Raw genomic sequence first — 26709 nt, 5'->3', positions numbered from 1 at the left:
CACACTCCCTTAATATACGCGTGTTCTACTTGTCTCGATCCATGGACCGGGAATTTCATGTCTCAAAATTAGCGTAAACATTCACACTGGTGACGTATCTAATAACCGGGCATGGATTCTCTTGCCCCAAAAGTCAATATGATGTTTAGCATGATATATCTGCCGAGAAGTCACAGTAAAATCTGTGGACCCATGGACAGTTCATATCTTTGGGTTGGGTTGTGAGAAATCATACGGGATCGGACGGTGCACAGAGACTATTGAGATAAGGTCAGGCATTTTATTGCTACAGCCACAGACAAAACAGTGTCCCAAAGTCTCGTATACAATTGATTTCGCACGGCTTGCATAATATTTGGTGAAACACCATCAGGAAGGCTGATTTTCAGTACCGACGCTCAGCCGCTGAAAACAGCCGGTCCGGGGACCTGCAATTTATGGAGATTTAGACTCGCGTGCAACGAACGGGCGGATAGAACGAGCTCACCGTGTAGGCGGTAGGAATGGGGTCGTAGATATCAACGGTGAGGCCCGGGTCTATTGAATTCATCATGAGTGTCTTTGCAAGTGACAAACTCAAAAAAACGCACCGTCTGGCTGGACATATCCGGGGATCGACACCTTCGAGGGGTTGGCAGAGCCTCCGCCTGTAGCAGGACAATGAGAGCGAGTCTACCGAGAAGAAATTCGACAACAAAACCGTACCTGTGATCTCGATCTGAGCGCAAGAGATGTACCATTGAGGAGCTCCGGGGACGTGACTGATATGATTTATTAGTGGGTTGTGAGGTTTAAGGGAGATCAACGATCAGGAACATACAGAGCGATTTGCTCAATGCGGACCAGGTACTACGACAGAACGCGATATTCAATATCCCCCTCACAGTCTCATTGAGGTAATTAAAGAGCCTACTTGACCCGCGGGAACGTCGGACGGAATGGTCGTGTTGAGCGCGGCTGCGTTAAAATCGATGAATGTAAACGGGTCGAAGGTTGCACCCCTGGTGGTTGAAATGTTGGTCAATAAACTTTCCGTCTGTTCGTATACAAGACCTGCCATTCAGCAATCTGAATAGAACCAGCAGCTGAGTAACGAATTTTAAGATAACGATAGTAGAAGACGAACTTTGAACCAGTTGGCGCCACTCCCATCCCACTCAGCGGCCGTTGATCCAGAAGGAACTTCGCCTGCCACACGAATGCGTAAGCCGTCGCTGAGTAAAATCACGATGTACACTCTGGAAGGAATACTGACCAAGGTAGATAGCGGAAGGTCCTTGATGATACAAGGTGTTATCGAGATCGAACCCGACCATGGCACCAGCGGCGACAGGAACAGTGGTTGTCGCAGGTGTCGGGTTCACGTTGCAGGTAATATCGGGAGAAGTGACGTCCGTCACAGGCGAGTTGTTGACCGGCATACGAACAGCGGCAGTAGATGTCTCCGTACTGGTAACTAATGTGTTCCAGATGTCTAGAGGCAGAACAATATCTTAGACGATAACGACAAGCAGAGGCGCTGCAGTTACACTTACAGTGAGCAGAGGTAAGCTGTGCGAGAGCCAAGGCAGCGGTAACACTAAGGAGCATCATCGTAAACGCAGTAGAGATAGACGATCTGGAGATGAAAGGTATCTGCTGGAGTATCCATAGCGTTTTATATGTGCTTAGCTAAAGGTTGTCTTCCTTCAGTCGACGGATCAATGGAGGTTGAGCGCCGGTAGAATCTCGCACTCATCCAAGTATTCAACCGAGAGTAGACCGTATATCGCTTCTCTTCGACACGCACACGCGCAATCATGTGCGTGAAAATTGGGGCTCCTACACACCGTCAATCCACGAGCTGGCATGAGAAGTGTGTTCAATGACTAAACCAGATTCCCTTGGGGAATCTCGGGAGCATCATCTGGGGAAGCCTCTGGCCGAAAGCTCAGACCTAAGTTCTCACAGGAAGACATTTTGTCATACGAAAGCACGTACCGCGGCGCGCCAAAAGGGTTAAAACAAACTAGAGAACCAGGTGCATATCAAAATTTCCCGTCAATTACCCTTTTTGATAGCAACAAGCGACTGCTAGCACACTGACGACAGCTTGGCACTTAATACTGTTGGGAGCGACATAAGTAGACGGATAAAACTCGCATATTTAGAAGCATACTGACATCATCTTATGCCGAGGATGATATCTTGCAATTGTAAGAATGCTTAGAATACGCGGAGGCTACGTGCGGAGGAAAGTGGAAGGAATGGTCAAGGACCGACTCAAGGTGCGGGCGACGCACCAATCTTTTACAGATCCAGAGGTCCTCGTGACATCTTGCCTCCCTGGACTCGAGGTCGAAAAACAGCAGTAGTACACATACAGGCTGTAGCTTTTGCTCTTTATCGTGATACTTATGACGCATATACGCCTTATTTGTATCACAACACTAAGTTTGGACCGGTGACTCCATCACGCCACACTACCACACTGAAAGAGAACAGTGCCACTCGGAGAAATCCGGGTTCGGGAGCGTGTCTCATTTTTCGAAGTCGGCTCCTTCGTTATACCTTGCAAACATCTTGGCTACACCAACTGAGCGACTGGTATTGTGTCGTATTAGTGAGTAACTTTGGAAGTCTCACAATAGCCATCAATCGATGGTATCGTCCTTTATGTGCTCAAACACCCCAAACAGATGGCCGACATGCAATATCAAGTATATCTTCCCCCAGAGATCCTTCTACGCATATTCGCAAACTTGAACGCTGCGTCGAATGCAACCAACGCGAGGGTCTGTCATGCGTGGTCTGAACCCGCATTAGACCTCGTCTGGCACACCCTCCACGACTGGACAGCTCCTTTGGCAGCCTTAGTTGGAACAACGCCCCTCGAAGGCCAGTCCACTGCCTTTGGACAGCAGAAAAGGGTGAGCATGTCGATATCTCAGAAAGCTATAGACTCTCTCTATTGACACTGCTTCGTGATACAGAAATTCTCTCGCCCAATCAGTCCGAAAGAGTGGTCCATCTTTCTACACAACTGCCACCGAGTGCGCTGTATTCGTTACTACGACGACACCGTCTGGTCCGACCAATCCATGCTAGAAATTGCGTCGACTCGTCCCACAGACCCTATTTTCCCTAACCTACGGATGCTCACCCTTGGAACACACCCGAAGCCGCACTTCACTCCGTACATCATGCACCATACCGTCTCAGGGATAGATATTGAGATTGAATGTATAGAGAACTTCTCCTGGACCGTGCCCCATATCGTCTCTCGCATGCCGAACATTACCACTCTCAACCTTACGTCTGGAAAGCCTATGGAGTCTGTGGAACACAGCCTGGAAGGTCTCTTGCAGTATCTTCCCAAACTTGAAACTCTCACGCTCTCGCTTTATTGTCTGTTAGCATCCGCTTTCTCTGCTCTGTCCTCTCACGAGAGCGTCCGTGTCATCAAGTGGCGGGGGGCGGATGATGATGATATATGTGGATCCCCCTTCGATGTTCTTCACTTTGCACCTGTCCTGGAAGAGCATTCCTTCCCCGCATTGAAAGAGCTACAATTCGCCGCCACCGCCGCTGACGCATCGACCCTCATCTCCCAGCCTCACTTCCGGTCCATTGACCTTACATCTTTGTGCGTGCGCACTGTCTTCCTCGACGACAAAACCAACGACAAAATCCGGGCTCTCCTGACCTCAATTTCCGAAGTATGCACTTCACTCGAACGTCTCGAGATTGCTGCCGTTGCGACGAAGCTCGACGAGGATATCTCGGAGGAAATGAACCTATTACCTCCTGTGACCTTCTCCGATATCGCATCCCTCACTCGCATGCGAAATCTGAAGGTGTTTATCTTCCATACCCTCCACCCTATCAAAATGACGGACGAGAACGCCGAATATCTTGCGTCTTGTTTGCCAGGCATCGAAGAGCTCTGTCTCAATGTCTACCCCTCATTTGAATCACCGCCGACTCTCACCCTTCATTCCCTCACTCCCTTCGCGGTCCATTGCCCCAGTCTCACGCGGCTCGGTCTATATATGAAGACAGACTTCCCTCATGGCTCCCGCAGCTCGCTGCAGCTTCCATGTCCCTCCGTGCGTGCCAATTCCACGAGTCTTCAGATCCTCGACATCGGTCATGCCAGCCATTTCACTACCGACCCGCGCGACATCCCTCCCATCTGCGATTTCCTCTTTTCCGTACTTCCCGCAGGCTGTGTCGTCAAGGTAGCCTACGATACCCAGATGGACGGAAAGGATGGAACATATTTAGCCGACGAGCCGGAGTGGGCTATGGATCGTCGATTTGACAGTTCTAGTAAGGAGAATTACTCGTTTTGGGGTGGTGTAAATGGGACCTTGAAGTTGATGGAGAAGACGAGGGCGGCGGCGATCGAGAGTCGTAAGGAGGAGATGGAGAACTTGAAGGAGAGGTTGGTGTCGGCGGAGTTAGCATGCGAGGCCATGTCTAACGCTATGGCCCGCGGACAGTCTTGAATGTGGCGAGGGGGGTTCCGGTTCATCGAACTGTGGCGAAACGGTACTTACGACCACCGGATGTGTAGATATGTTGACTACTTATAGATATAACGAGGAAAATATGCTATCGAGAAAAGATTACAAGAACGTCGTGCGCGTATTGACTGTACAATTCTCAGCGAGTCCAGGGCATCTGTTCTGTATATCGTCTACATCGGCGGAATGTCCCAAAGTATCAACGCGCCATCACTCCTAGCCGTAAGCATAAACTTCCCGTCCCTCGATATTGCCCCTACCCCAACGATCCCCGTATGTATAAGTGGAAGAGCCTTTCTACGTCCCACAGTCCAAATTCCGGCCTCACCAGTGGGCGTAGTCGTCAGTACTTTGACCACCCCGTGTTCGTCAACCGAAACTGCCTTGGTGGAGTTGTGCTCGGAAGCTGGTGTGAGTAGTTCGTCTATCGATGGTTTCGCACATAGGAAAGGTGGTTGCGGGTCGTTCGACGGTATCGTGATCATGCGTACTCTGGAACCAGTCGAGCTGCACATGAGCTCTTGATCGTCCGCCGTGAAGATCATCACATCGATCCTTATAGGCATATACTTGGGAATACTAGGAAGTGGTGGAAGGATGTGTCGTTGCCACTGAGAGTCGAGGTCGAGGATGTATACGGATCCGTCAGCATCACCTGTCGCGAGGGCATGGTCCTTTTGGGAGAAGGCGACGGCGGTGGCAGGAGCAATTAGTTTGATAACCTTGGGACACGGCTGTCGACCAGGCCTGAGGGTCCAAACGTAGAGTAGATCCGTGACAAGGATGCATGCGAGGTAGGAGCCATCAGCAGAGATCGCCATGCCCCGTACGCCGGCGGGGTGTTCCATTGGGTAATAAATCTTGGCGCTGTTCTTCACATCCCAGGTCCGGACTGTCTTGTCGAGAGAGCAGGACAGAGCGTATTGGTAACCGCGATCTGCGTAGGACGGGTCGAAGCAAATGCCGGTAACTGAGTCTGTATGGCCAGAGAGTATTCCTGCGACTCCATAGGAGAGAGGTTTCATGGTGTTGGTGTCACGTATGCGGATAGGGCCACATGAAGAGCCGACAGCGATTATACGACTATCTGGGGAGAAAGAGAGGCAAGATACCGGTACGCCTTCGAGCAGTGTGCGAGCGTTCATTGTCGCGAGATATCTGAGTGTGCAGGGAGAATATATGCAAGTCTGCGTAAGTTAGTCAGTACACAAGTATCAATCGTCCAAAATCTGAAGGAAGATACTGACTGCGAAAGAGATGAAGAAAGGAGCGAGGCAGAGTCGATGGGGAAGGGAGAGAAGGAGAGGCGATATTTATATTCTGCAGACAGTGCCCTTTGACACGTTTGGCACGTCTAGTTATGAATGCGTGACACGGCAACGGACCATGATCGTGCCGACCCTTTGTATTGTTCATTCCAGTAGCTGTATCAGTGTCCCATCAATTAATTGCCGGCCTGAAACAACGTGTGCCCGGTTTTAGCCTACTGGCACGAACAAAGAGAATGCCATAGAAACCTCGCTGATGAGTCAGATCCTCTGACTGCGGGTTAGTGCCCCACAGAAGGTTCGATCAACCACGTGGCAAACAACAGAGCGTCCATAAAGGGAAAGGCAATCCATTCGACAAAGGGATGGCAAGAACGACCACACACCTCGGATGAACAAATACTAAGTCGCGTAAAGAAGTTCGATACGCCATCAATGGATATCGGATAGGCTCGCACATCCCACCGCACAATGAGGCCATCGTGAAAACGCCCCGCGGGATGCCCATGAATGTATAGACCATCGGGCTCTGCACAACGAGAAGAATCAAGAGAGCGCTATCATGTCCAATGAATGTCAAATTGCGCATCGATTTAACCATTACTCATGCACTATCAACGATCTCCTTTTGTGCTCAATAGAGAGATTGCGGAGAGGAGAATATGCATTCAGCGTGTTCGGCACACGACGTTCTCGTTTGGAAAATTCTGAAGATATTCGAGAGCATTCTCTGTGCTCATTAGAAAAGATTTTCTTACATGAGCGAGCGGAAAATCCGCGCGGTTTAGGCTATAGCGCTGCCCAGATAATTCCGCGTTGTGCAGAATCTGGGCTCCGCAAACTCTCTGAAAAGCTGTTTATGTCGTGCATGTCTAAGGCAAAATTCGACGAGGCCCTACGTTCTCAAACGCAGGCTCTTGACTTCTAGTCTATGCACAATTGATGACCGAGACAGAGTTCCTGGGTCTCTTTGCAGAGAATCATTAGCGAGTCATATACATGGCGTATCCCTGGTGGGAGACAAAAATACGAGAATTACACAACATCGCTCGAGAAGCTAAAGAAATCATCGGCGAAGACGGCAGAGACCGCACATTGTTCAACATACTTACTTCGTGAAAATATCATAAGCAGTGTGAAGGCACGAATGCGTCCCCGCCTTCTTCTTGGAGCAACAAGAACGCTCGACTTCAAGGAATAGGAGCGAAATATTTTCCCAAAGTTGCATCGACGATGTCGCTGGCAAAAACCCTGGGAGCTCCCGAACTCGAATTAAACGAGACGCACATATCGCACAGCCGCGAGAGCTAGAGTGGACTGATAGTAAACTCAGATTAGGAGGATGCACAGAGTACGAGCAAGTATTCACCGTCTCACATTGGAGTTACTTTACTGGTGAGCGGGCGGTAGCAGTTTGCTCCTCTTCAGAAGAGATTGGATGCACAAAAATGTACTGGGATCAGCATGCAGCGACTTCAGAAATATACGATTGCAAAACTCGCTAGAGACGCACCTATGAAGCACGCGATTGACCACTCGTCAGATCACGCACCCAAACCTCCAAGAATATATCATATTTACAGTATGTATTATTTCGACAGCAGTCACCACCGTGACGACAAGACACGCAAGGACACTGAGGGATAGAGAAAACGAGGAGAAAAGGAGAGAAAAGGGACAATTGCATATGGACTGCCACACTGGCTTGTAATACCGTATAACGCACACTGAAGTACATCGACCGCCTCACATCCTACAAGCATCTCCGTATATTTACGAGTCGGAGAAAGTAAAAAAGGAGAAAAGGGAAGGGCTAGGATAAAACCGCACTCGAAATGGACACATAAGGGTAAAGAAAGTAAAGAGAAGACACCTTCACGGTCGAAGAAAGTGAAAGCGCAGAAATGGGAAGGGTAGAATAATACTTCGATCGAAATGAAAACATAGTGGATAAGAAAAATAATCGGGAGAAGACATCTTCACACCGATAATTACTTACACAATAAAAGAGAGAGGGAGAGGAGAATATAACACGAGGAAACGACCAATTCCATACCCCGGCCTGGCAAGGGCACATCAAACACTGACCACGCAGCGACTTTATCTTCGCCGTCCCCATCGCCCTAAACCCTAGCCCTCCCAAGCACCTCCCTCAATCGTTCACTAAGCTTCTCGAGCTCCCTATCCAACGCCGTCCTCGCCATCCCAATGCCCTGCATTTGACCCCTCAATTCGACAGCCACCTTCTTTGTGTCTTCGTCCAGATTCAACGCCTCCAAATTCTCCATGCTGAGATCTCCCATCTCGATATCTGCGCGCTGAGTACGGCCATCTCCCTTGCTGCTAGCGACGCGGGCGGAGTCCTTCGCTGGTGCTTGAGATCGCGATGCAGCTACGACCGAGATCTCCGCAGCCGGAGCAACGCCCTCCGCTTCTTCGTCCACGTCCATCGCCCCGCCCTCCTTTCCACTAATCCCATCGTCCTCTTCGCCTTCCTTTCCTTTATCTTCACCTTCTTTCTGACCCTCCTGCACCGACAACCCACTCGCAACCAACATCTCCACCATATCATCGTCCTCCTCGTCCGAATCCTCTTCCTCTCCATCCTCTCCCTCTCCACCCACAGCATCCACTCCAGCCGCTCCAGCAGCCGTACCCTCGCCACCTGCCACTGCCTCTCCCAGCGCAGAAGTGGTGGCGGTGGTCGGGCCACTCGTTGCTCCCCCTCTGCCCCTCGTCGCATGTGAACACTTCCCGTGGTTCCGCTTGCAGCGCCCGCATTTCTCGCCGGGCAGGCCTGAGCATTTCTCCCCGGCGTCGTCGCAGCGCGTGCAGGGCGGGCGCATCCATACGATGCTGTTCTGTGGATTGATAAGCGGGTGAGGGAGAAGAGTGATTTTGGTTAGCGTCGGTTTTCGTGGAAAATGGAAACAGTGCGGAAAGGTTGAGGTTAGATTAGTGGATCGGGGATGTCTGAGAATAGGATTCGACGATACATGGAGGTTCGGTGTCAAAAAGCGTAGCTTTCGCCGGACGGTCGGAGGCGCGCAATGGAAGGATAATTTGACAATTTCATGGGCCTAAAGCATCGTCCGTACCAGAAGGCGCATATATGCGCATGGAAACATCCAAGATCACGTCCCAAAATTGGAGATCAAGATTCAAGTCAAATGATTCCATCCCATAGCTGAGTTGAATCGATCATAGGCGTGGTAGCCCACGTCTCGTATCAATGAAAACGAACCTAAGGTAGCCCAGACCAAGCGAGAAATGTAAGCCCACTTGACGTGGTGAGCGAAGACAATTCATTGCCCAACTCGAGCACACTGAGAACAAATTTGAGAAAGATACACGACATGCGTGCGATGACTCCGGCAGGCAAACAAATCAATACGATAGCGAGACGCGGCTTATTTACGCGCCGCCCGATCACGGAAGGAAAGTCGCTATGCGACCCATCGTTATCTTTTCAGCGCATCAATCGAACCGCAATATTTCTTCGAGCAACTCCCCTGGGATTAGCAAGCCAAAAGTCCATGCCAGCGAATCACCATCAACTAGTGCAGCGAAGGACGAAATTGCGTTTCTTACGCAAAATCTTCCAGAAGAAATAAGAGAATGCTCGGATATAGCGACGTCCTCAGCCATCGAACAACCACAATCAACGCAATTCGTGGATTATCATTGTCCTAAAAACCCGGTATTCCGGTTGCGTTTGATGGAAATCATGCGCATCTGTCCAAGCACCAGTGCAAAATACGTCCAAAAAAGCGCATATATGCGTTAGAGCATGACAGAAAGTGGCGCTTTTTCGCCACCTTCCATCATATCCAAAACGCATATATCGAGCCATCACCAAGATCGAGCGTGGATGCGCCATGCACGAGCCAGCCAGGGAGACCAAGAGAGAAAAAGAGGCACCACCCCAGAACGGACACAACACACAAGCCCAGACCCTGAAAATCCCGAATCGAGCACCAAACAAAAAATCCAAAAAAAGCACTCACCCCAACATAAATCATATCCTCCACAATAACAGCCCCCACCCTCCCATACTCTCCCCCCGTCAACTTACTCGGCGGCTCCGTGAGCGGCACCCACCTCCTCGGCGCCGCGTTCGGCGCTTTCGGCGTCAGGGTGCGCGTGCTGCTCAGACGCTTCGCGCGGGCGGAGGCGGGGGTGGTGATGGAGCGGGTCGCGTGGCCCGGAGTCTGGCTTTGGGAGAGGGAGAGGGAGAGGGATTGGGGGGCGGGAGAAGCGGAGGCGGAGGGGGTTAGACGGGTGTTGAGGGTAAGACCGGGAGCCGCGGAGGCTGAGGCGGAGGGAGTGACGGGGGTGATTGGAGTGGTGTTTACGGCCGGGGGAGCGGGAATACGAGCAGGAGGTGCAGAGGCCGACGTGGTATTCACAGCGGCAGAAACGGTGGCTTTCGTGCCGGCAGAGGGAGTGGCAGAAACGACTTGTTCCCCAGGACGTATCTTCCTCGGTCGTCCAGGTTTCCTCTTCACCGGCACACTCGGATCCGCACTCACAGTGTTATTCTGACTCTGAACCGGCGCAGAAGCAGACCCAGTCGTCAGCACATCGCCCGGCCTGACCAACCTCGGCCGTCCAGGCTTCCTCTTCACCGGCACCTCAGGTGGACTATTAGGTCCTCCAGCTATTGCCTGCGCTGACGATGCCGGAGTGACGAGCTGTTTCTGAATCGTCCTGACTGGCGGCGCCGAGACCGCATTCTCTCCAGGCCTGATCTTCCTAGGCCTCCCCGGTCCTCTCTTCTTCGGTACCTCGCCCACCGCTCCCTCAACAGCCCCAGTCCCAGCCCCAACACTCGTCGAATTCCTCGCCCTCTGCTTCTCCAAGATCTTCTGCGCCCTCGCCGCCCTCGCCACCGCCGCCGCCCTAACCTTCGCCTCCTTCACCTTCTCCCTATCCACCTCACTCGTGATCTTCACCTTCCTCGGCCTGCCCGGTCCTCTTTTCTTCACCATCTCGCCGTTCGCGTTCGTCGTTGTCGTCAGCATGTTCGTCGTCGTACTGGCTTTCTTGCTCTTGGTATGGAGGTTGGGGGTAGAGGAGGAAGAGGATGTATGGCCGAGGAAGACGTCGGGGATGACGATGAGTTGACGTTCTTGGTCTCTCGAAATGGAACTAGTGGGCACCGACTTCGACGCGTCGATCGCGCCTGGTACTGATTTATCCTTTCCTTTGCCTTTATCCTTCCCGTTCGGTTTCGTGACCGTAGCAGTACTACTAGCATCAGCACCCTCCTCAGGCCGTATCTTCCGCGGACGGCCTCTCGGTCTCTTCGCAGGGACCGCCGGAGCAGAAGTCGTAGTTGTGGCACCGGGGTTGGGATTGGTCGATGGATTGGCGGGAGTAGTGGCCGGGGTTGGAAGCGACGCATTGTGATTCTGACTAGACGCACCCGTCGTACTGCCCGCTCCTACCTCTCCCTCTTTCGTACCCTTGCCTTTGCCTGCACCCGCTCTAGTCTCAGCCCGTCCGTCCTCATCCTCATCCATATCCATATACTCATCCTCTTCTTCCAGCTCATCTTCCTCCTCATCTTCGTCCTCCTCGTCCTCCTCATCACTCAACGAACTCAACTCCGACTCCCCTCCCACTCTCCTCCTCTTCCCAGCCCCGTTCGCCTTCTCATCACTATCCTCATCCTCATCCTCATCCATATAATCCTCATCGTCCTCATCATCGTCTTCATCCCCTAACGCCCCATTATTAATCGTCGCCGCACGAGGCTGAGGAAGAGATTGTGGATCGTTCGCAGGTCCGGTCGTAAGCGGCGTGAAGCTCGGTGCGTCTCTCGCTTGAGCTTGAGCGAGGATCTCCGTAGAGGAAATAGGCGTACGCCGAATGACAGGCGAACGAGGTCGAGATCTATGGTCGAGCATCGTCCCCGTCTGACCGTCTCCCTCTTTCTGTTCCGAGTCCTGCTCACAAAAAAACGCGCCGAAAAAAAAAATTAGTAACGCAAACACAAGCATGATCATCGTCAGCGAAACGAAAGCGTAGAAAATCAAAAGTAAGCACGTACCATATTCAAACGCAAACCCTTCGAACTCGACCGTGGCGGTATAATAATCGTATGGCCTCCACTTGGGCTTCTTCCGAATTCTGGAGCACGAGGTGCGGGTGGGGCTGGTTTCGGGACGCGGAGAGGGGAGGGATTATTGACAGTAGTATTGTCGGGAGCAGGTTTGGTGTTGGAGGAGGAGGAGGAGGAGGTGTTGGCGGTGGTGGTGGGGACGTTGGGAGTGGGAGTGGTAGGATTGGCGGTGTTGGTGGAGGTGGTGTTGACGGCGGGGGCGGGTTTGGTGTTGGTGGTGTCGGGAGCGGGTTTGGGTTTGGGTTGGGTGCTGGTCTTGGTGGTTGTATGCTTGGGCCACGATTTGCTGTCGGTGTTGTTCTCGGAAGTCGATTTCGTCGCGGAGTTAGCGCTGGCGTTCGCAGAGAGAGGAAGAGCCTGCGCAGACGAAGACGATACCGGTACCGGTGACTTCTGACGAATGGGGGGGATGTCCGGTCTGGTGGTATTCTTGATACTGACGCTTGTACTTGTGTCAGTGCTACGAGGCACTGAGACTTTAGTAGATTGAGAAGACGAGGGCACCACGGTTGGTTTAGTAGAGAACGGGTTCGCAGGCGGTTTGACGGATTCGGTGCTCGTGCTGCTGTTGCCGTTCGTCTTCGTCGGGGCCGCGTTGGAGGCAGAAATGGTGGTGGTGTTGCGTGCGGGAGCGGTGGAGGTAGCAGGAAGAGAACGGGTACGAGAACTCGGAGCGGGAGCTGGACCCGTACCGTTATTGTTATTGTTATTGCCATCATCGTTTTTGACGCTCGCACCATTACCGATACCGCTACCGAGACCATTCCCGTTCGAGAACGGCGAACCGGATGTATAACGCGGCGGGACTGTAGGGGACGTGGGTCGAGCTCCGTTCGAATGGGGATTGGACTTCGTATCCGTGGTGGACGAGGTGGAATTGGGATTGGGATTCGAGTCGCGAGAGGGAGTGACAGACGCATGATAAGCCGGAAGGAATATCTTCACGCGTTTTGACGGCCGTTCATTCGGACTATTTCCACCGGCACCACCACCACTACTCATCGCACCAACACCAGCACCAGCCGTCGCACCACTCCCAGTACCATTCCCATGTCCGTGTCCATTCTGGCTGTGCGATGGAGTTTGTGAGGTAGAATGTTTCGCGTGGGGATTAGGAGGCATCGAACTCGCTGCGTATCCATTACCGTGACCGTTGGGATTGGGATTGGGACCGAGGTTGTTGTTGCTGCAGTTGTTGCTGTTGTTGGAGGTAGGAGAATGCGCGTCGATGCCCGCCGCCTTGCGTTTCCAACCGGTCTTCAACGCAGTACGCGGCCCTCCATTCGCGTATGCATTACTGCCGCTGCCGCTGCCCGAGACGTAGTCTAACGAGCGAGGCGCGCGTGTTGTTGTTGTTGTTGTGTGACGAAAATGTGACAAGGGGAATGATGTGAAATTGATGGGTGGGTGGTGTGTTATGATGCGATCAGCCGACGAACGAAAAAACAGAAATTAGATGATCCATCATAGAAAAGAAAATGGAAAAAGGAACGGGCACGCACCATTTGGGAGATAATGCTGCTGGCGATAAGGCAGCTCGTGTTGCGTGTACGGGAGCGGGGGCGGCGGCGCCGGGGGAGACGACGAGGTCGAGGGCGCGGTGGCTGAGGTCGGGATGGAGTGCGAAGAAGCGGCGGAAGAGGGAAAGGAAGCGGGGACAAAAGACGGCTGCGAGAAACCGTTGGCGTTGTTCATATTGCTGCTGCCATTCTGTCGATTATTCGACATCGCTGCGGCCTATTTATCACGAAAATCGCGCGAAAAGGCCGAGAAATAATGGGGAGAAGAGTGCGAAATGGGCGGGGAGAGGAAGCAGGGGAGGGGCAAAGAGGCGATCGGGGGAAAGAAGAGGAGTGCTCGCGAGAGGAGTTCCAACTTTGCGCCTCGAGTTTATTCCGACCCTGTAAACAACACCAAATATCATCGTGGGAAAAATCACTCGTATCCCTCTCTTTCTCTTACGACCTCCATCCCATCTGTGAGAACTGCCTCGTCGTCCCTGTCTTTTTTTCTTTGTCGATCTGTTTGCCACGTCACGATCGTCGTGCCTGTTCGAACTCGCTGTTCTTGTTCGTGCACAAAAGCCTGCTCGCAGCGCGTCATTCGCAGTCACATACAGTACGATTAAAGCGCGGATCAACGGGCCTCGCGTCGCAGAAATAGAAGAGTCTTCTATGGGCGCTCGCTTTAGGTTTTGGTTTTCTACGTGCCCTCTTTGTCCCCATCTCCATCGCCATCTTCTCTTTTTTGAAAAACTTCTCAGCACCCAAAAGTATCGCGCGAAATCTCGGTGAGTTTCGGTAAAAGGTTTATCTCCTTTCGTGCGCCTCCTTTCACATCGCATATCGAACGGCGGGTGTTCCGTCAGAAAGAAAGAGTAAGCGGCATATATATGCGAATATATGCGGACTGTATGGATCCCCTCAGTTTGGTCGCTGTAGGATGTCCTGCAAGAGGTGTATTTCACAATCGCACTGAACGTCAGACGGGTAGTGCAGCACGTCATGCCATCCCTTCATACCGTCCCTGATCGTGAATATGTCATTCCTGTTGGGCGCTAGTCGTCAGAGACACGGTAATTCCGAAACGCATGCACTTTTTGTAATGTGGACCAGTGACCAATACCAGTGGTCTTTGTGTACCCCGTGCGCGTTCGGCGTCGTGAAACTCGCTCGTCGAGAGATACACAATGATATTCTACGCTTGTTGCGCGCTAGCCCTCAGAGACACCGTAATTCCGAGACGCTTTTATGATCATCGACATGAGTAGGGTATTCTTGCTCGTGTCTGCAAACCAGTCATTCGTATCAGTCGTGTTTGGAACAGTTGCGTTTATGCTCTCGGTCTGTCCGGTTGCACCCGTCGTGGACTTGAGAGAAAAGAGAAACGCCACGAATCCGTACTCTATGGGCGCTAGTCCTCAGAGATATGGTAATTCCGAAACGCGTGTACCTTCTCTGGTGCAGAACAGTGTCGGCGATCTCTCATATAGCTATTGTATACGCTCGTGGTTTTGCGAGTCGAGACCCTATGCGTTGCGCCTTGTGAGATTCGACAATTGGAAGATACACGGAACGATACTTATTCCACGCTCTCTGAGCGCTAGTTGACATAATTCCGAAACACATTCATGATCATGAGCAGCAAACACCGACGCAGGCCAGCGACTGTTCAGTCCCAGCATCAGGAGTTGTGTTTCGCACTCTCGATCCCGTGTCCCGTGCGCGTCGTGTAATCCGCCAATTGAGATGTACTCGATAATATTTATCTCAGGGCATATCTACAGGGATGTAAATTCCAACATATACTAGAGCTCATTCCCTGATTGGCGGAGTATTTCAAGTATGTCGGTGCATACCTGCCTAGAGCCCATCAGTTGGGCCCCAGTTATCCCCAGTTAAGTTAAAATGCGGGTCAGGAGTGATATATGCGCATGATATCCACTAATATATCAGCGAGTTGGAGATCTTGTTCCGCTACTTGCTTGGTCCACGAGTTCTCCACTTCGAGCATGGAGCAGTAGGTCACGATGCGCGAATCTGACACGATGTATCTTTCGAATGTGCGGCTTCCATTTTGGACAGCGTTCGTATCATGTCAGTAATAGTGATACCCTGTCGCAATTTTCTTAAAGGGCATGTATTCTGTAGTTCTATGTGAATTTTCCTGAAGCCACTCGACAAGCCGTTGAGGATAGAGAGACGCAGAAGAGACTCTCGTCCGCGTTGCGGGTCCGGCCGAATCGGTCGTTTATTTGTGGGCTGCGCCACTTCACGTGTCGGTGGCGACGAGCCCAGCAAGCATCGCGAAACATGGGATGTTGGCAGCGCAAACGATGTTGGCAGCGCAAACGATGTTGGCAGCGCAAACGATGTTGGCAGCGCAAACGATGTTTGCATATCTCATTGCATTAGACGGAGCCAAAGAAACAGCCAAGTTGCGTCTATTTCAGGCAAACCTGCGCAAGTGTATCGATTTTCGAAGATCCTTGTTCAGATAGATAATAGTCCAGAGATGGCAGCTCGACTCCAGTTCAGAGAATGAATTTTTCACAAACGTTTTTACTCCGGCTCGACTCCACGAATACATACATAGCACTTTTCAGGGCTCTTAAAGAGGGACCTTGAAGGGCTCGTGATTGATGTTCTGCGGGCGGGGGCCCAATTTTATACGAGGCGCCAGGGCTCATCGGCGGGCTCATCATGGGCGACTGCAAAGTGCTGGACTTCTTCGACGGTCGAGTCCGTAGGGACTCACGAGCGATGATCTCCTAGCATTTTTGCGTTGCACTCAGTGTATGTAATCAGGAGTTCAGCTAATTTGGGAATCGAACAGTGGATTGAAACGTGTCTTCTGGCCCAGGGGTAGTCAGATACACCCCACACTTTTGGGGGTCCCTCGCATTTGTACGAATATCGGATTCGTACCGTCTCCAACTGAATTCGACCTCGTTCTTCGCATATATGATAACCTTTAATGAGTACCGCATATCCGTATATGGCTGCGGCTCTTCTGTGCGCTGAGATTTGAATTACCAAGGATCTTCGTTTGCCCAACTTGCTAGTCCGGCTCGATCGCGCAGTGGATGCATGAGCTACTTATTTTGGGTCCGAGTTCACTTATACATATGCTGGCTGGACTCTATATTTACGCACGACGCATGAAGCAGGTGTTCTGCAATCTCCTGTTTTTTTCATCTGTGTTGTAGATCCTAATTAGTAGGACTTGAGTATATGTTCAGTTCCACAGCGCCGACCTCGTTCTGATATCTAGCGGAGATGTGGCACAGATCGCGCCCATCCAGAGAATGTTCTTATATTTTAGGCAGGATGCCGTAGTACCAGAAGGTCAAATGAGCAACGCGGGCGCAAATTCTGAGCAAGACCCGTACCAAATCTGAGTGCGAAGATGACGCTGTATGATTACGACCCGTGCCATCATGACTGCACAGAGTGGTTCTCGGTCACTAGGCTTACAGTCTGGTGCGGATGTCAGTTCATTCGAATGACACCTATAAAAAGCTCCTGCTGAGAGTCCTAGACACCTATCGAAGCGTAAAATATACGCTGGAGCTCTCAGAGACCTTCGTCAATTCCCAACTATCAGAACTGATGTCGCCTTTAATACCACAACCCTGTCGTGTGGAACTCTATTATGCAAAGATTGGAGCAATCAGTCCCGCAGCGTCTCTTTAACCAACGATATATGCAATAATTATTTGAATGCAATCGTCTATCATTTCAATGTTTCTGCATTTTCCATGCACTTTTTGTAGGCATGCCAGGTACATTGGCCAGTCATGTGTCGACTCGGATTTCTCCCTCTTATGTACGAGTGCTTTGTTCTACAGAAATGGCCAAAGCGCTGTTTCTCGCTGTCCCTTTCATCGATTTTCCTTTCTTTAGATCGAGCTATCGATCGGGTTCTCGAGTCGTCTGTGAGTTTATCTTTTGTTTCCTTGTGTCAGCGATATTCAAATCGTTCTAGATCCTTCGGTGGTACCATTATTGGTGCTGACACACAAGGAACAAAGCGACGGCACGGTTCGTTGTCATGAAAGGTGCCACACGTGTTGTGTCAAAGAAGACAAAGCGAAACGCCAGTCCCATATAAATACCACCTTTCTCTCCCTTACACTTCAACTCTGTCCCGCATCTTTCTCCGTCGCTTTCGCACAGTAAGGATATTCACTCTGTATATAAAGCATTGATATTCGTTGTACTGACACGCCCTCCCGGATATTCATCGATTCTCACCCTTCACTCAGATGAATAGTGATACCATGAACGCCCGCGTGCTGCTCGATGATGTACCCATCTACTGCCTGTCATTCTCCCCGGACAGTCGCATGATCGCAGCCGGTTCTACAGATGGCGCAATCTACATACGCGACACCAAAACCATGAAACCTCTCTCCCGTGGTGTCACAGGACGACTCTCCGGCCATACAGGCCCAGTCACGGGATTTTGCTTCGACCCGTCCTACGCAGACCGCGGTTACCAATACGCTTTGTCCTGCTCTCTCGACAAGACCGTCCGGACCTGGGATGTCAAACATAATGTCAAAATTTATTACCCGATGAAACACTCCGCTGGCGTGCGAGGCATGGCCATCTCTCCCGATGGTTCCTACCTCGCATGTATCCTCATCACGAACGTGCTCTACATCTGGACGCTCAGGCCTGTTCGATTCCGCACTCCTAGGATATTTCGTCTGGCAGGTCCCGCCACCGCCGTCGCGTTCTCTCATCAGGGCAACGTCGTCGCGACTGGGGACGCTCATGGTTCTATGCACATCTTCGACCTCGACTATCAAACCGAACGATGTATCCCTTCCCCATATATCGATTACTCCAAGCCCATCTCTGTCAAGATCGATGTTATAACCTTCACTTTCGATGGCCAAAGCATTCTGTGTGCTTCGAGTGGCCCTGATGTTCGCATCGTCCCGCTACAGACCAAGGACTCTATACCTCCGTTCCAAACCTACCCCAACAAAATGCCGGATCTCCTTCTCAAAGGCTCTGAGCACCTCGATCGTACCAAGTCAATCGTCATCGGTGAGAATGGCTTCGCTAGGGTGTTTACCGTCGGGCCTAATGGCGTTGCAGGGATCTGGTATCCGGATACGGGAGGGGAGTGGCTGCCGTCGATAGAGATGGGGAGGGTGCCTGGAGTGGTGGCGATGTCGAAGGATGGGAGGTTTATGGTCTCGAGTAGGGAGATGGATAGGTTGGTGATATTGTGGGATATTCCGCCGACGGGTACTCCGCTCACTGAGAATGAGGGTTGGTGGTACTAAGCCGTGTACTGATATTGTAAATGAAGTTCTTAACGTTTACGTTCCTGAAATATGTGTGTTATTTGCTTCGGACCTGATGCTCCCGAATGTTCATACAGTGAGTGATAGCTTTTGTGACCCAGGATTTAAATAAAGAAGAACAATGTCCCAGAATAATGCCCTCTGTCGGGTTCGAACATGCGCCTCACCTCGATCAGCCTTATCTCATCAAATCTAATACGGCGCAAGATCCCGTGTGGCGACAAATAAAGATCGTCGGACTGACATGGCTAGGTGAAATCACATCGAGCACCGTCAACTCGCAGCGACCAAATACTCGTAACCTATCCAACGAACGAACGGCTCTACAAATTTCTTCCCGGATTCCTTCTATATCTGTCGTTCTATCAACTTCCAATCAATTCTCTCAAAACCCTTTCGCTTACGGATTACTTACTCGCAGACATCAGGTCGAGGATCTCGTAGAACACTGCTTTCACTCGAATGACCATAACGCCCTCACAAGGATTTTGAGTCATCGAGTCCTTTTCATATCGAAACGAATTGACATGCCTCCCCGTGCCATTTCTTCCCTGTGCAGTGATGGTTTAATTTCGTTGCTGCACCAAGCGATCCAGGAATCGGCGGACGGACCATTTCCTTGGCCGGGTATGTGAAATTCTTTCTATAGAGTGCGCATAAAGTACCTTTTCGCTCACTTATTTCCGCGCCAAGTGACGCCCGCAATCTCCCGTTTACTTTTCCCACGCTTGGATAATGCTGCTTGCGCCCCTTGGAAATCCTCCACTGACGTCGACGACTGTACCTTGTCCATCTCTGTCACTCTGCATATTTACCACAGCCTATCTCTCCTTGGATCCGTCCACGGTTCTATTGGACATATATTTACATTCAAGAGCCTGGTTTACTTACACTGGTCTTGTTCACCTCATTGACAGGCTCGTCGGTGGTCCTCTAGGTTAAGTTTCTCTCTGTGTGATCTCGTGCCCCGCCGATGAGCTCAGTCGCACCAGGACACGCCCTCGCTGTCAAGCCAAAATCTCACGAGCCCGGCTGCTGTTTAGTGTTCATTGAACTTTATGTCATTCTGTTATCGAATCTCAAACCGTCATCCTTCCGCTCCTTCGCTACGCTCAACCATTTATTAAGAGCTACACCAGACGGCGACCTGATCCGGCCGTTTGGCCCCAGTGGATGTTTCATTGCAACTGGTTTCTCGCAGAGTAGGCATTTCCAGCGGTACAAGGCTACATTTAATTGGGACTCAGTCTGTTCGCCAAACTGTCACCGACAAAGTTCGACGTCCTCTCCCTCAATATTGTACTGTGGATGGCGCTCACTGGTGGTGCAGTGACAATCATCCATCTTTCTGCGGTTTCTGTGCTCAGAAAGATCGGTTCGAACAGCTGAACTACTTCATGCTATTTACTGCATTTTATCTTTACTTCACCCTTGACAGATCTGGTACAGCAGACATGAAGTCTAGTAGACCGCTCAATTGATTGATTCACTGTAAATATACACTGGACTGTCATAGAATACTCAGTGTCTATGACCACACAGGAGACCTCGCCCATGGACCATGGAAAAACATTGTTCACGACATCCAAGTGGTCATCAGCAACTTTGGGTGAGCACCAAGTTACTTCGTCACTTGCTTAGCTTTTTCTCGCTTAAGTAACTTGACAGAGTCCCTGGCTCTGCCACAAGTTGCTTAAAGCTACTTGTCGCAGGCAAAAGCGACTGTGTCAAGTTACTTTTGTTGTAACCCTTTCTATATAAGTCACCGCTCGTACCGTCAAAGGCTACTTCCTGAAGCTTTAGTCTCCAAAACAGAGAATAGCCACATCTGAAGATATTTCTTTCCCCGAGTTCGGTGATATGGTCTCTGAAGGATGGCTCCTCGCTTGTTTGCCTGGTGAGAAGATGCCACCAAATCTCCCTTTTTTCAGCTCTCCCCATAAGCGTCCTCTGACACATATACAGGCACGATATCCGTCGTACTTCGTCGAGGTTCGGGAAAATTTCAGTTGCCTGATAAGTCGAGTGAAGAGGGCGGAGAAAGTGTCCTAATCGAGGGCTTGCGGCTACGTGGAAATATACTTGAGAAGATCACCATCTACGTACACTGGCAAGGTATAAGTATGTTGCAATTTTACAAAAGTATAGACGAGGACGACAACGTCGCCTTTCGATGATTGAGAACTTAGAAGGCCCTGTCCCGTCAAGGCATATGGCACTGTATCTATACTACGGTGGGCAAGAGTCCTCGCTATCTCCGTCGTCGTAATGTGCCATTTAGTTCATGCCGAACATTAGAGGATATATAGCAGGACGCATTTACGAAGACCGTCTTTATCATCAAATAGAGGCTGTCGTATCGACACCCAAAGTCCCGCAGACGAGTTTTCCCGCGATAGAATGATGTGGTGTACGAACAAGAATGTGTCTGTATGAATTTGCACGCGAATTTGCACGAAGTTTTGCAGAATTAGCGAAGTATTCACCCTCAATCAATGGCCTATACAAGACACTCTGGTTGATCCTCAAATGAAACAACGCACTCACGCCACTCGCTCCCCATGTTACCGCCACAAGTCTGCCTAAGTAAGGGCCCGACCAGCTACGCTCATTTCCAAAGGAACATACAGAAAACACAAGAAAACATCTCCATCTTACCCGTGCACATCGACGGTAACCGTAGCTTCAAAATTGACTCCAGATAAATTCTCTTAGCAATCCTGCTGCCTCTGAACCTCAATAAATTGAATGAGACGTGACCAATCTGTTCGCCAAGCTGTTGTCGACATAAGCACAACAGCAACGTTCACTGGGAAAGCAAATTAACTGAGCTTACCTGCGCAATAGAGCATCACTTCTACGTCCTAGCCAACGCTAGTTCCCGCTTCAGCAGAGCCACTTCGCCCTCCAACTCGTGTATTCTTGACCGTGACATCCTTTCGGCTTCCTGTTTCGTACGCCACATCAAATTCAAGACCTCTTCCACACTTTTCCAATATGCATAAGCCGCCTCTGCTGCTGCATAGTTCCTCCCTCCCCAGCTCGGCCGGTCTACACCAATCCTGTCATAGTCGACTTGGCCCGTGACGTACGTTCTGAGCTCGCAACCACGGGGAAGTATGCTGAATAGAATCGAGCAGATGTCCTTTTGGCGCGCTAGACGAGGGGCGTGGATGTACCCAAAATTCAATACTTCAAGACTCTTGAACCGGGAGTAGGCAGAAGAGTCGATATGTCGGATGTCGTCATCGATGTAAAGATATAGGGCTAGAGATTTAAGGTGGGGACAGTGGGTAGCAAAGGATGCGAGTGATCGTACAGATAAAGATGTGGCTGCGAAATCGAGATCTTCTGCTTGAGGAATGGAAGTCGGGTAAGCATTTAGGGTGAGCTCCTCCATACGCGGGCATTGCGAAGCAAGTGTCTCCGCATCTGCATCGGTGATTTCAATGGGATGGACATGCTGAATGGAGAATGCTTTCAATGAACGGAAGCGAGCGACGCAGCTGAAATCGGAGTAGGTGATTCGTGGAAGGGATTCCATCTCGTCCTCGTCGCTGTCATTTGGAGCTGACATGGTGATTTCCAATCGCTCCAGAGGCCCACATGCGTTCGCAAGGAGTTCGAGAAGCGAGCGAAAACATCGAGGAGAGGTGCGATGCTGTGTGTCCATTCCAGGGAAAGTGACACGTAGCCACAAGGAGGTCAATCTAAAGGCCGGAGAGTATGCCCCTCCAAGGAACGTCCGAGCGTCTTCTAAGGATGAACAAAAGTGTAGGTTTTTGAGCGAAGGGAAGGAGGACGATTCAAGGATGGAGTGAAAGTCGTCAACGTCTCCTGTGCGGCCATACGACAGCGCGTTGTTCCCCATTTCGATATTGCGCAGATTCTTGACGTGGGAAAGCTGACTGACTATTGAAGGAAGGAGGCAGTAGAACGGGAGAGTGATCTTCTCTAGTAAAGTGAGGCTCGCAATCAACCGACAGATGTCCTGTTCCAATATTTCCATAGAGAGGTCCATGGTTTCGATTTTTAGCTCCACGATGTTTGGCATCTTCTGGGAGATGTCACCCAGCAGAGAACTGTACTGACTTGGAGGAGGCCACAGGGCCTGCCCGACTCGGATTTCTAGGTTATGCACCGATTCCGACATAATTGGAAGATCTGGACACAAACCATCACTCGGAAGTCGCAGAGATCGAAGACAAGGGAAGAGGCCGGGTGGACCTTCGGACAACTGTCGTCGGGCGTCTGTACTCCAGTAGATGGTGCGCGAATAACTCAGGTTGATACTGCGTACACGGCGAGTATGAGCAAGGAATAGATCCCAGTCATCCCGGGTAAGTGGTCTTATCAAATCCTGAGCAGCACCGATGAGCTTTTGCTCTTCACAGCTAATATGAGACACGTACGACTGTCCCGTCGTCCACTTTACGAGTCCCGACTATGGAGGTCAACGGCTGCGTCCAATCACCCAAATTTTCCCATGTCATATTTGTCGCGGCTTCCGTCCACGATTTACAGACGCAAGAATTCGCAGCATTGGAGCTTCTATCCAGTTTACTGAAAATCTTTAGGAGAATCTCGTCGGGGAGACGTGCTGCGGTCATGACCTGACACCAAGTCTGAGCACAAGTGAGAAACTTGTTTCGAGGCTGATGTATCACTGGAGCAGTTTTTACCTTCGAACACTATGATGTCTCGAATAGTGGCTTCTAGTGAGCGCAACGAGAGAATGCCCTCGAGTAGCGACCTAAACGATACCTGCCTTAAATCGGGACAGATGTTGAACGCAGTCGTCAGTCAGCCGTCATCCGTTGAAAAATCCCAAGGAAATCCCGTTGGAAGTACTACGAACGCGATAAGAATGATCGTACCTATGTAACCAAGATGTGACGGGACTCTCCAGTTTCTAGTAGTGACTGCAACGTATAGCACTGAACGATGAACACAGCACGTTTGATCTGCAGTTGATTCGCAGAGACCAAGCAGAGGCCTCGTCGATGGCGGTAACACGCGAAGGTTCGGGCGAGATCGGGAATTCAAGGAGAGACCTGTACGGCAGTTGCCGATCTCTTTGTTCCCATCTACAAATCATTTTGACATTACCCAATATATCGAGCTCTATTTCTCTCCGTCATTCTCAGACTGTGATCTCCGAAAGATTGAGCAGTGCGTCGAAATGCAATCGAAAGGATAACGTTGAAGCCGCATTACGACCGTCGAGGGAACAGACTTGACTAGAATTACAGATGGGACGGTATACACAGAAACCAAGACATAACAAAGCATGATCATCGCTGTTGCCCTTAGACATATCCCATCGAAGACAAGGGTATGCCACGACAAAGGGGGCACGCGGAAAAGAAGAGTACAGCGCGGACGTGATAAGTAAGTAACAGAGTTCGTGCTCAGACCTTGGGCTCCAGGGACCTGTCTGACGTCGTGTCGTTGTGCTCGTGCTCAAGGACTGAAGGGTGGAAAAGGATCAGATCCGAAACTAAACGAAAAAAAAGGGAAAAAGGACTGACCTCGCTCCTCTTGCTGAATGTGCTTTTGGCGCTGCTCGGCAGTGACTGAACCGAAGATGACGTCCATCTCTTCCAGAGAGCGCCCCTTGGTCTCTGGGATGAGTCTATAAACGGCGATTATGGTTAGTCGTATGCGGAAATGTAAGAGCATACGAAGACGTACATAGAGAAGATGGCCATGGCGCCAATATTGACAGCGGCAAACATGAAGAACATCTTGTAGCCAAGGTTTGTATGAATTTGTGGCGTAGTCTTCGACACGACGAAGTCTAGGGGGAGCAAGATCGAGATCAATATTGCCGCGCTAGTAACAATTTTGGATGGCGAGGGGAATGAGCCGCAGATATAAAACACGTACTCCACAGCCATTGACTGGCACTGGCCGTAGCAAGACCATAAGACCGTGTCCTGGTAGGGAAAATATCGGAGACGTAGACCCATGGAAGTGGACCCCAACCCATCGAGTAGAAGCAGACGTAGATATACAGCATAGCCGCCATTGCCTTTGATGTGGTAGGTGGGGCAGCGCCGTCGAGAGAAGCAGGTGGGGGGTGAGTCTTGAGGATTGCTCCGATGCTAAATCAGCCAGAACCGTGCTCAACGAATGTATCCAAAGAATAGCAAGGGTCGGAGAAACATACATGAAGAACAGGACGCCCATTCCAAGTGCGGAGACAAGCAACGAGGCCTTACGGCCGAAACTGTCGACGAGAAAGAACACGAAGATGGCGGTTGCGACGAGCTTGACGATGCCGTAGACTCCTGAGGCAAGCAGTGCACTGGTCGTGCTGCTGTAGCCAATCTAAGCGAACATAATTAGCAAGGTTCCAAAATCGACAAATAAATTACTTACAGAGGCGAAAATCTGGGGTGCGTAATAACCGACCGAGTTTTGTCCGCACCATTGTTGGAGGAGGAAGATAACGAAGGCAATAACGAATCGTGGCCAGTTGCCCTTTCCGGTGAAAGCTTCCTTCCAATGGAGTCCCCGCTTGGCTTCGTTCTCTTCGTGGATGGCGGCCTCAATCTCTGCCAACTCCGACCTGACAGACTCTGCATCCGGGTGAACTCTGCGAATATAAGCCAGGTTCACCAGTGCCTCTTCATTACGACCACGAGATGCGAGCCAACGAGGTGATTCCTACCGGCAAAAAGAAATGTCAGATTCAGAACGATAGGAATAATCTAAAAGATATGAGAAGTGCATACCTTAACCGTCAAGAGTCCCAGAGCCATCACTCCTGCTGGAACAATCTGGAAACCGAACGGGACAGTCCAGACCTTTTCCGAGTCATTCAGATGCACACTGACGCCGTCTGAGATATTCGTGACCGCATATTTCAGCACCGATGGGCCACAGAGAGTAGTAAAGAAACGTACAGTTGATGAAGTACGACAGCATGACACCCATCGCGACCATGACCTGGAACAGCCCAGTAATACGACCTCTGACCTCCTTAGGCGCACATTCTGAGACGAAAGATGGAGATACAGCCGAGATTCCACCGATACCGAAACCGGCAACGACACGACCGCCATAGATGTAACCGATACCACGAGTAGAGCCGTTCGCGACGGTTTGAAGGATCTGTGGCGATGGATAAAACTTAGCATCAATACTGACCCAAGAGAGGAGGACACATGGAGGGACGAGAGCAACGCACCGCGCCGAGCAGGAAGACCAAAGTAAATCCCAACAAAGTGTATTTCCTACCAAATCTAGCTGTAGCCGCATCAATCAGTTCCGGTGACTTCGGGTTCGTATGTACGGGGCGGAAGGAGCGAACAAGGAATGGAACCAGGGTGCGGAAAGGGGTGAAGCACAAGACTCACCGGAAATAGGAGCGCTGCCCAAGGCTCCAAAAAACGCACCGGCCTGCAACACAGACACTACATTGGAGGAAAGCGCGTCGACCCGAGCCTGATCGACTGTATCACCCGTGCGCAAGCCGAACTGGAGCTGGAAGTACTCCTGAGAAACGACACCACCGGCGACACCGCTGCAAGCAGAGAGCTGAGTACTGAGTGCGCGAAGGGTGGAGCAAGTACGCTTGTTACGCACGTATCGTAACCGAAAAGAGTGATACCCCAGTAGGCAGTGAATGCCAGCCCTGCAAAGACCGCATCATCAGCTTCGAGCTCTCGTCGTCTTATTAAAGTCCAAATGATGACGCACAGTAGACTCGGATATTCTGAAAAATGCCCTGAGTTGCGAGCATGGCTGAGGACTGGAGGTTGTCGTGGGTTCAAAAAAAGGAGCAAGGCAGCCTGGGGTACTCAGCGCATGACTGTCCGCTTTATATACGTGTACGCAAGGAAGCAGGGAAGCCACTTCTAATGAAAGCGAGTGCCTGAAGCCACAAACATGGCTGCGGCCCGCAGGGCCGCGAGATCCGGGGTAGGTCTGGTGTTCCTCCTGCCGCATTGGATGGACATTCCGGCGCGTCCTTGA

The 26709-nt window shown here is 50.9% G+C and overlaps 6 protein-coding genes across 6 annotated transcripts; 2 read left to right on the top strand and 4 right to left on the bottom strand.

Annotated features, from left to right (window-relative positions):
* Window positions 1–274: 274 nt before the first annotated feature.
* Window positions 275–1610, bottom strand: STEHIDRAFT_99488 (uncharacterized protein). The gene is made up of 10 exons (XM_007306198.1): window positions 1536–1610; window positions 1256–1474; window positions 1127–1188; window positions 1058–1068; window positions 914–1001; window positions 821–849; window positions 706–761; window positions 591–647; window positions 488–537; window positions 275–428 (listed from the first exon to the last, which is right to left on the bottom strand). Exons 1-10 carry the CDS (start codon window positions 1591–1593, stop codon window positions 399–401), a joined length of 660 nt encoding a protein of 219 aa, XP_007306260.1. The 5' UTR covers window positions 1594–1610; the 3' UTR covers window positions 275–398.
* Window positions 1611–2201: 591 nt separating this feature from the next.
* On the top strand, window positions 2202–5221 carry STEHIDRAFT_112264 (uncharacterized protein; the record flags this gene model as incomplete). Its single annotated transcript, XM_007305812.1, has 5 exons — window positions 2202–2267; window positions 2631–2909; window positions 2973–4426; window positions 4652–4781; window positions 4955–5221. The coding sequence occupies 5 exons, from the start codon at window positions 2202–2204 to the stop codon at window positions 5219–5221; spliced, it is 2196 nt and encodes a 731-aa protein (XP_007305874.1).
* A 2135-nt stretch (window positions 5222–7356) lies between these two features.
* On the bottom strand, window positions 7357–12022 carry STEHIDRAFT_140287 (uncharacterized protein). Its single transcript, XM_007305811.1, has 3 exons — window positions 11832–12022; window positions 9784–11727; window positions 7357–8637 (listed from the first exon to the last, which is right to left on the bottom strand). The coding sequence occupies exons 1-3, from the start codon at window positions 11832–11834 to the stop codon at window positions 7900–7902; spliced, it is 2685 nt and encodes an 894-aa protein (XP_007305873.1). The 5' UTR covers window positions 11835–12022; the 3' UTR covers window positions 7357–7899.
* A 5663-nt stretch (window positions 12023–17685) lies between these two features.
* Window positions 17686–18705, top strand: STEHIDRAFT_158394 (WD40 repeat-like protein; the record flags this gene model as incomplete). The annotated part of the gene is made up of 1 exon (XM_007305810.1): window positions 17686–18705. One exon carries the CDS (start codon window positions 17686–17688, stop codon window positions 18703–18705), a length of 1020 nt encoding a protein of 339 aa, XP_007305872.1.
* A 2878-nt stretch (window positions 18706–21583) lies between these two features.
* STEHIDRAFT_169604 (uncharacterized protein) lies at window positions 21584–22879 on the bottom strand (the record flags this gene model as incomplete). Its single annotated transcript, XM_007305809.1, has 1 exon — window positions 21584–22879. One exon carries the CDS (start codon window positions 22877–22879, stop codon window positions 21584–21586), a length of 1296 nt encoding a protein of 431 aa, XP_007305871.1.
* Window positions 22880–23938: 1059 nt separating this feature from the next.
* STEHIDRAFT_99487 (general substrate transporter) lies at window positions 23939–26509 on the bottom strand. The gene is made up of 12 exons (XM_007305808.1): window positions 26434–26509; window positions 26320–26368; window positions 26091–26257; window positions 25922–25980; window positions 25638–25845; window positions 25467–25573; window positions 25111–25398; window positions 24899–25059; window positions 24616–24833; window positions 24421–24526; window positions 24258–24361; window positions 23939–24196 (listed from the first exon to the last, which is right to left on the bottom strand). Exons 1-12 carry the CDS (start codon window positions 26474–26476, stop codon window positions 24138–24140), a joined length of 1569 nt encoding a protein of 522 aa, XP_007305870.1. The 5' UTR covers window positions 26477–26509; the 3' UTR covers window positions 23939–24137.
* Between the last annotated feature and the right edge of the window lie 200 nt (window positions 26510–26709).

This window comes from Stereum hirsutum (genome assembly GCF_000264905.1).
Source record: "Stereum hirsutum FP-91666 SS1 unplaced genomic scaffold STEHIscaffold_10, whole genome shotgun sequence".
Lineage (NCBI taxonomy): Eukaryota > Fungi > Basidiomycota > Agaricomycetes > Russulales > Stereaceae > Stereum > Stereum hirsutum.
This window is presented reverse-complemented; position numbering and strand designations above follow the sequence as displayed.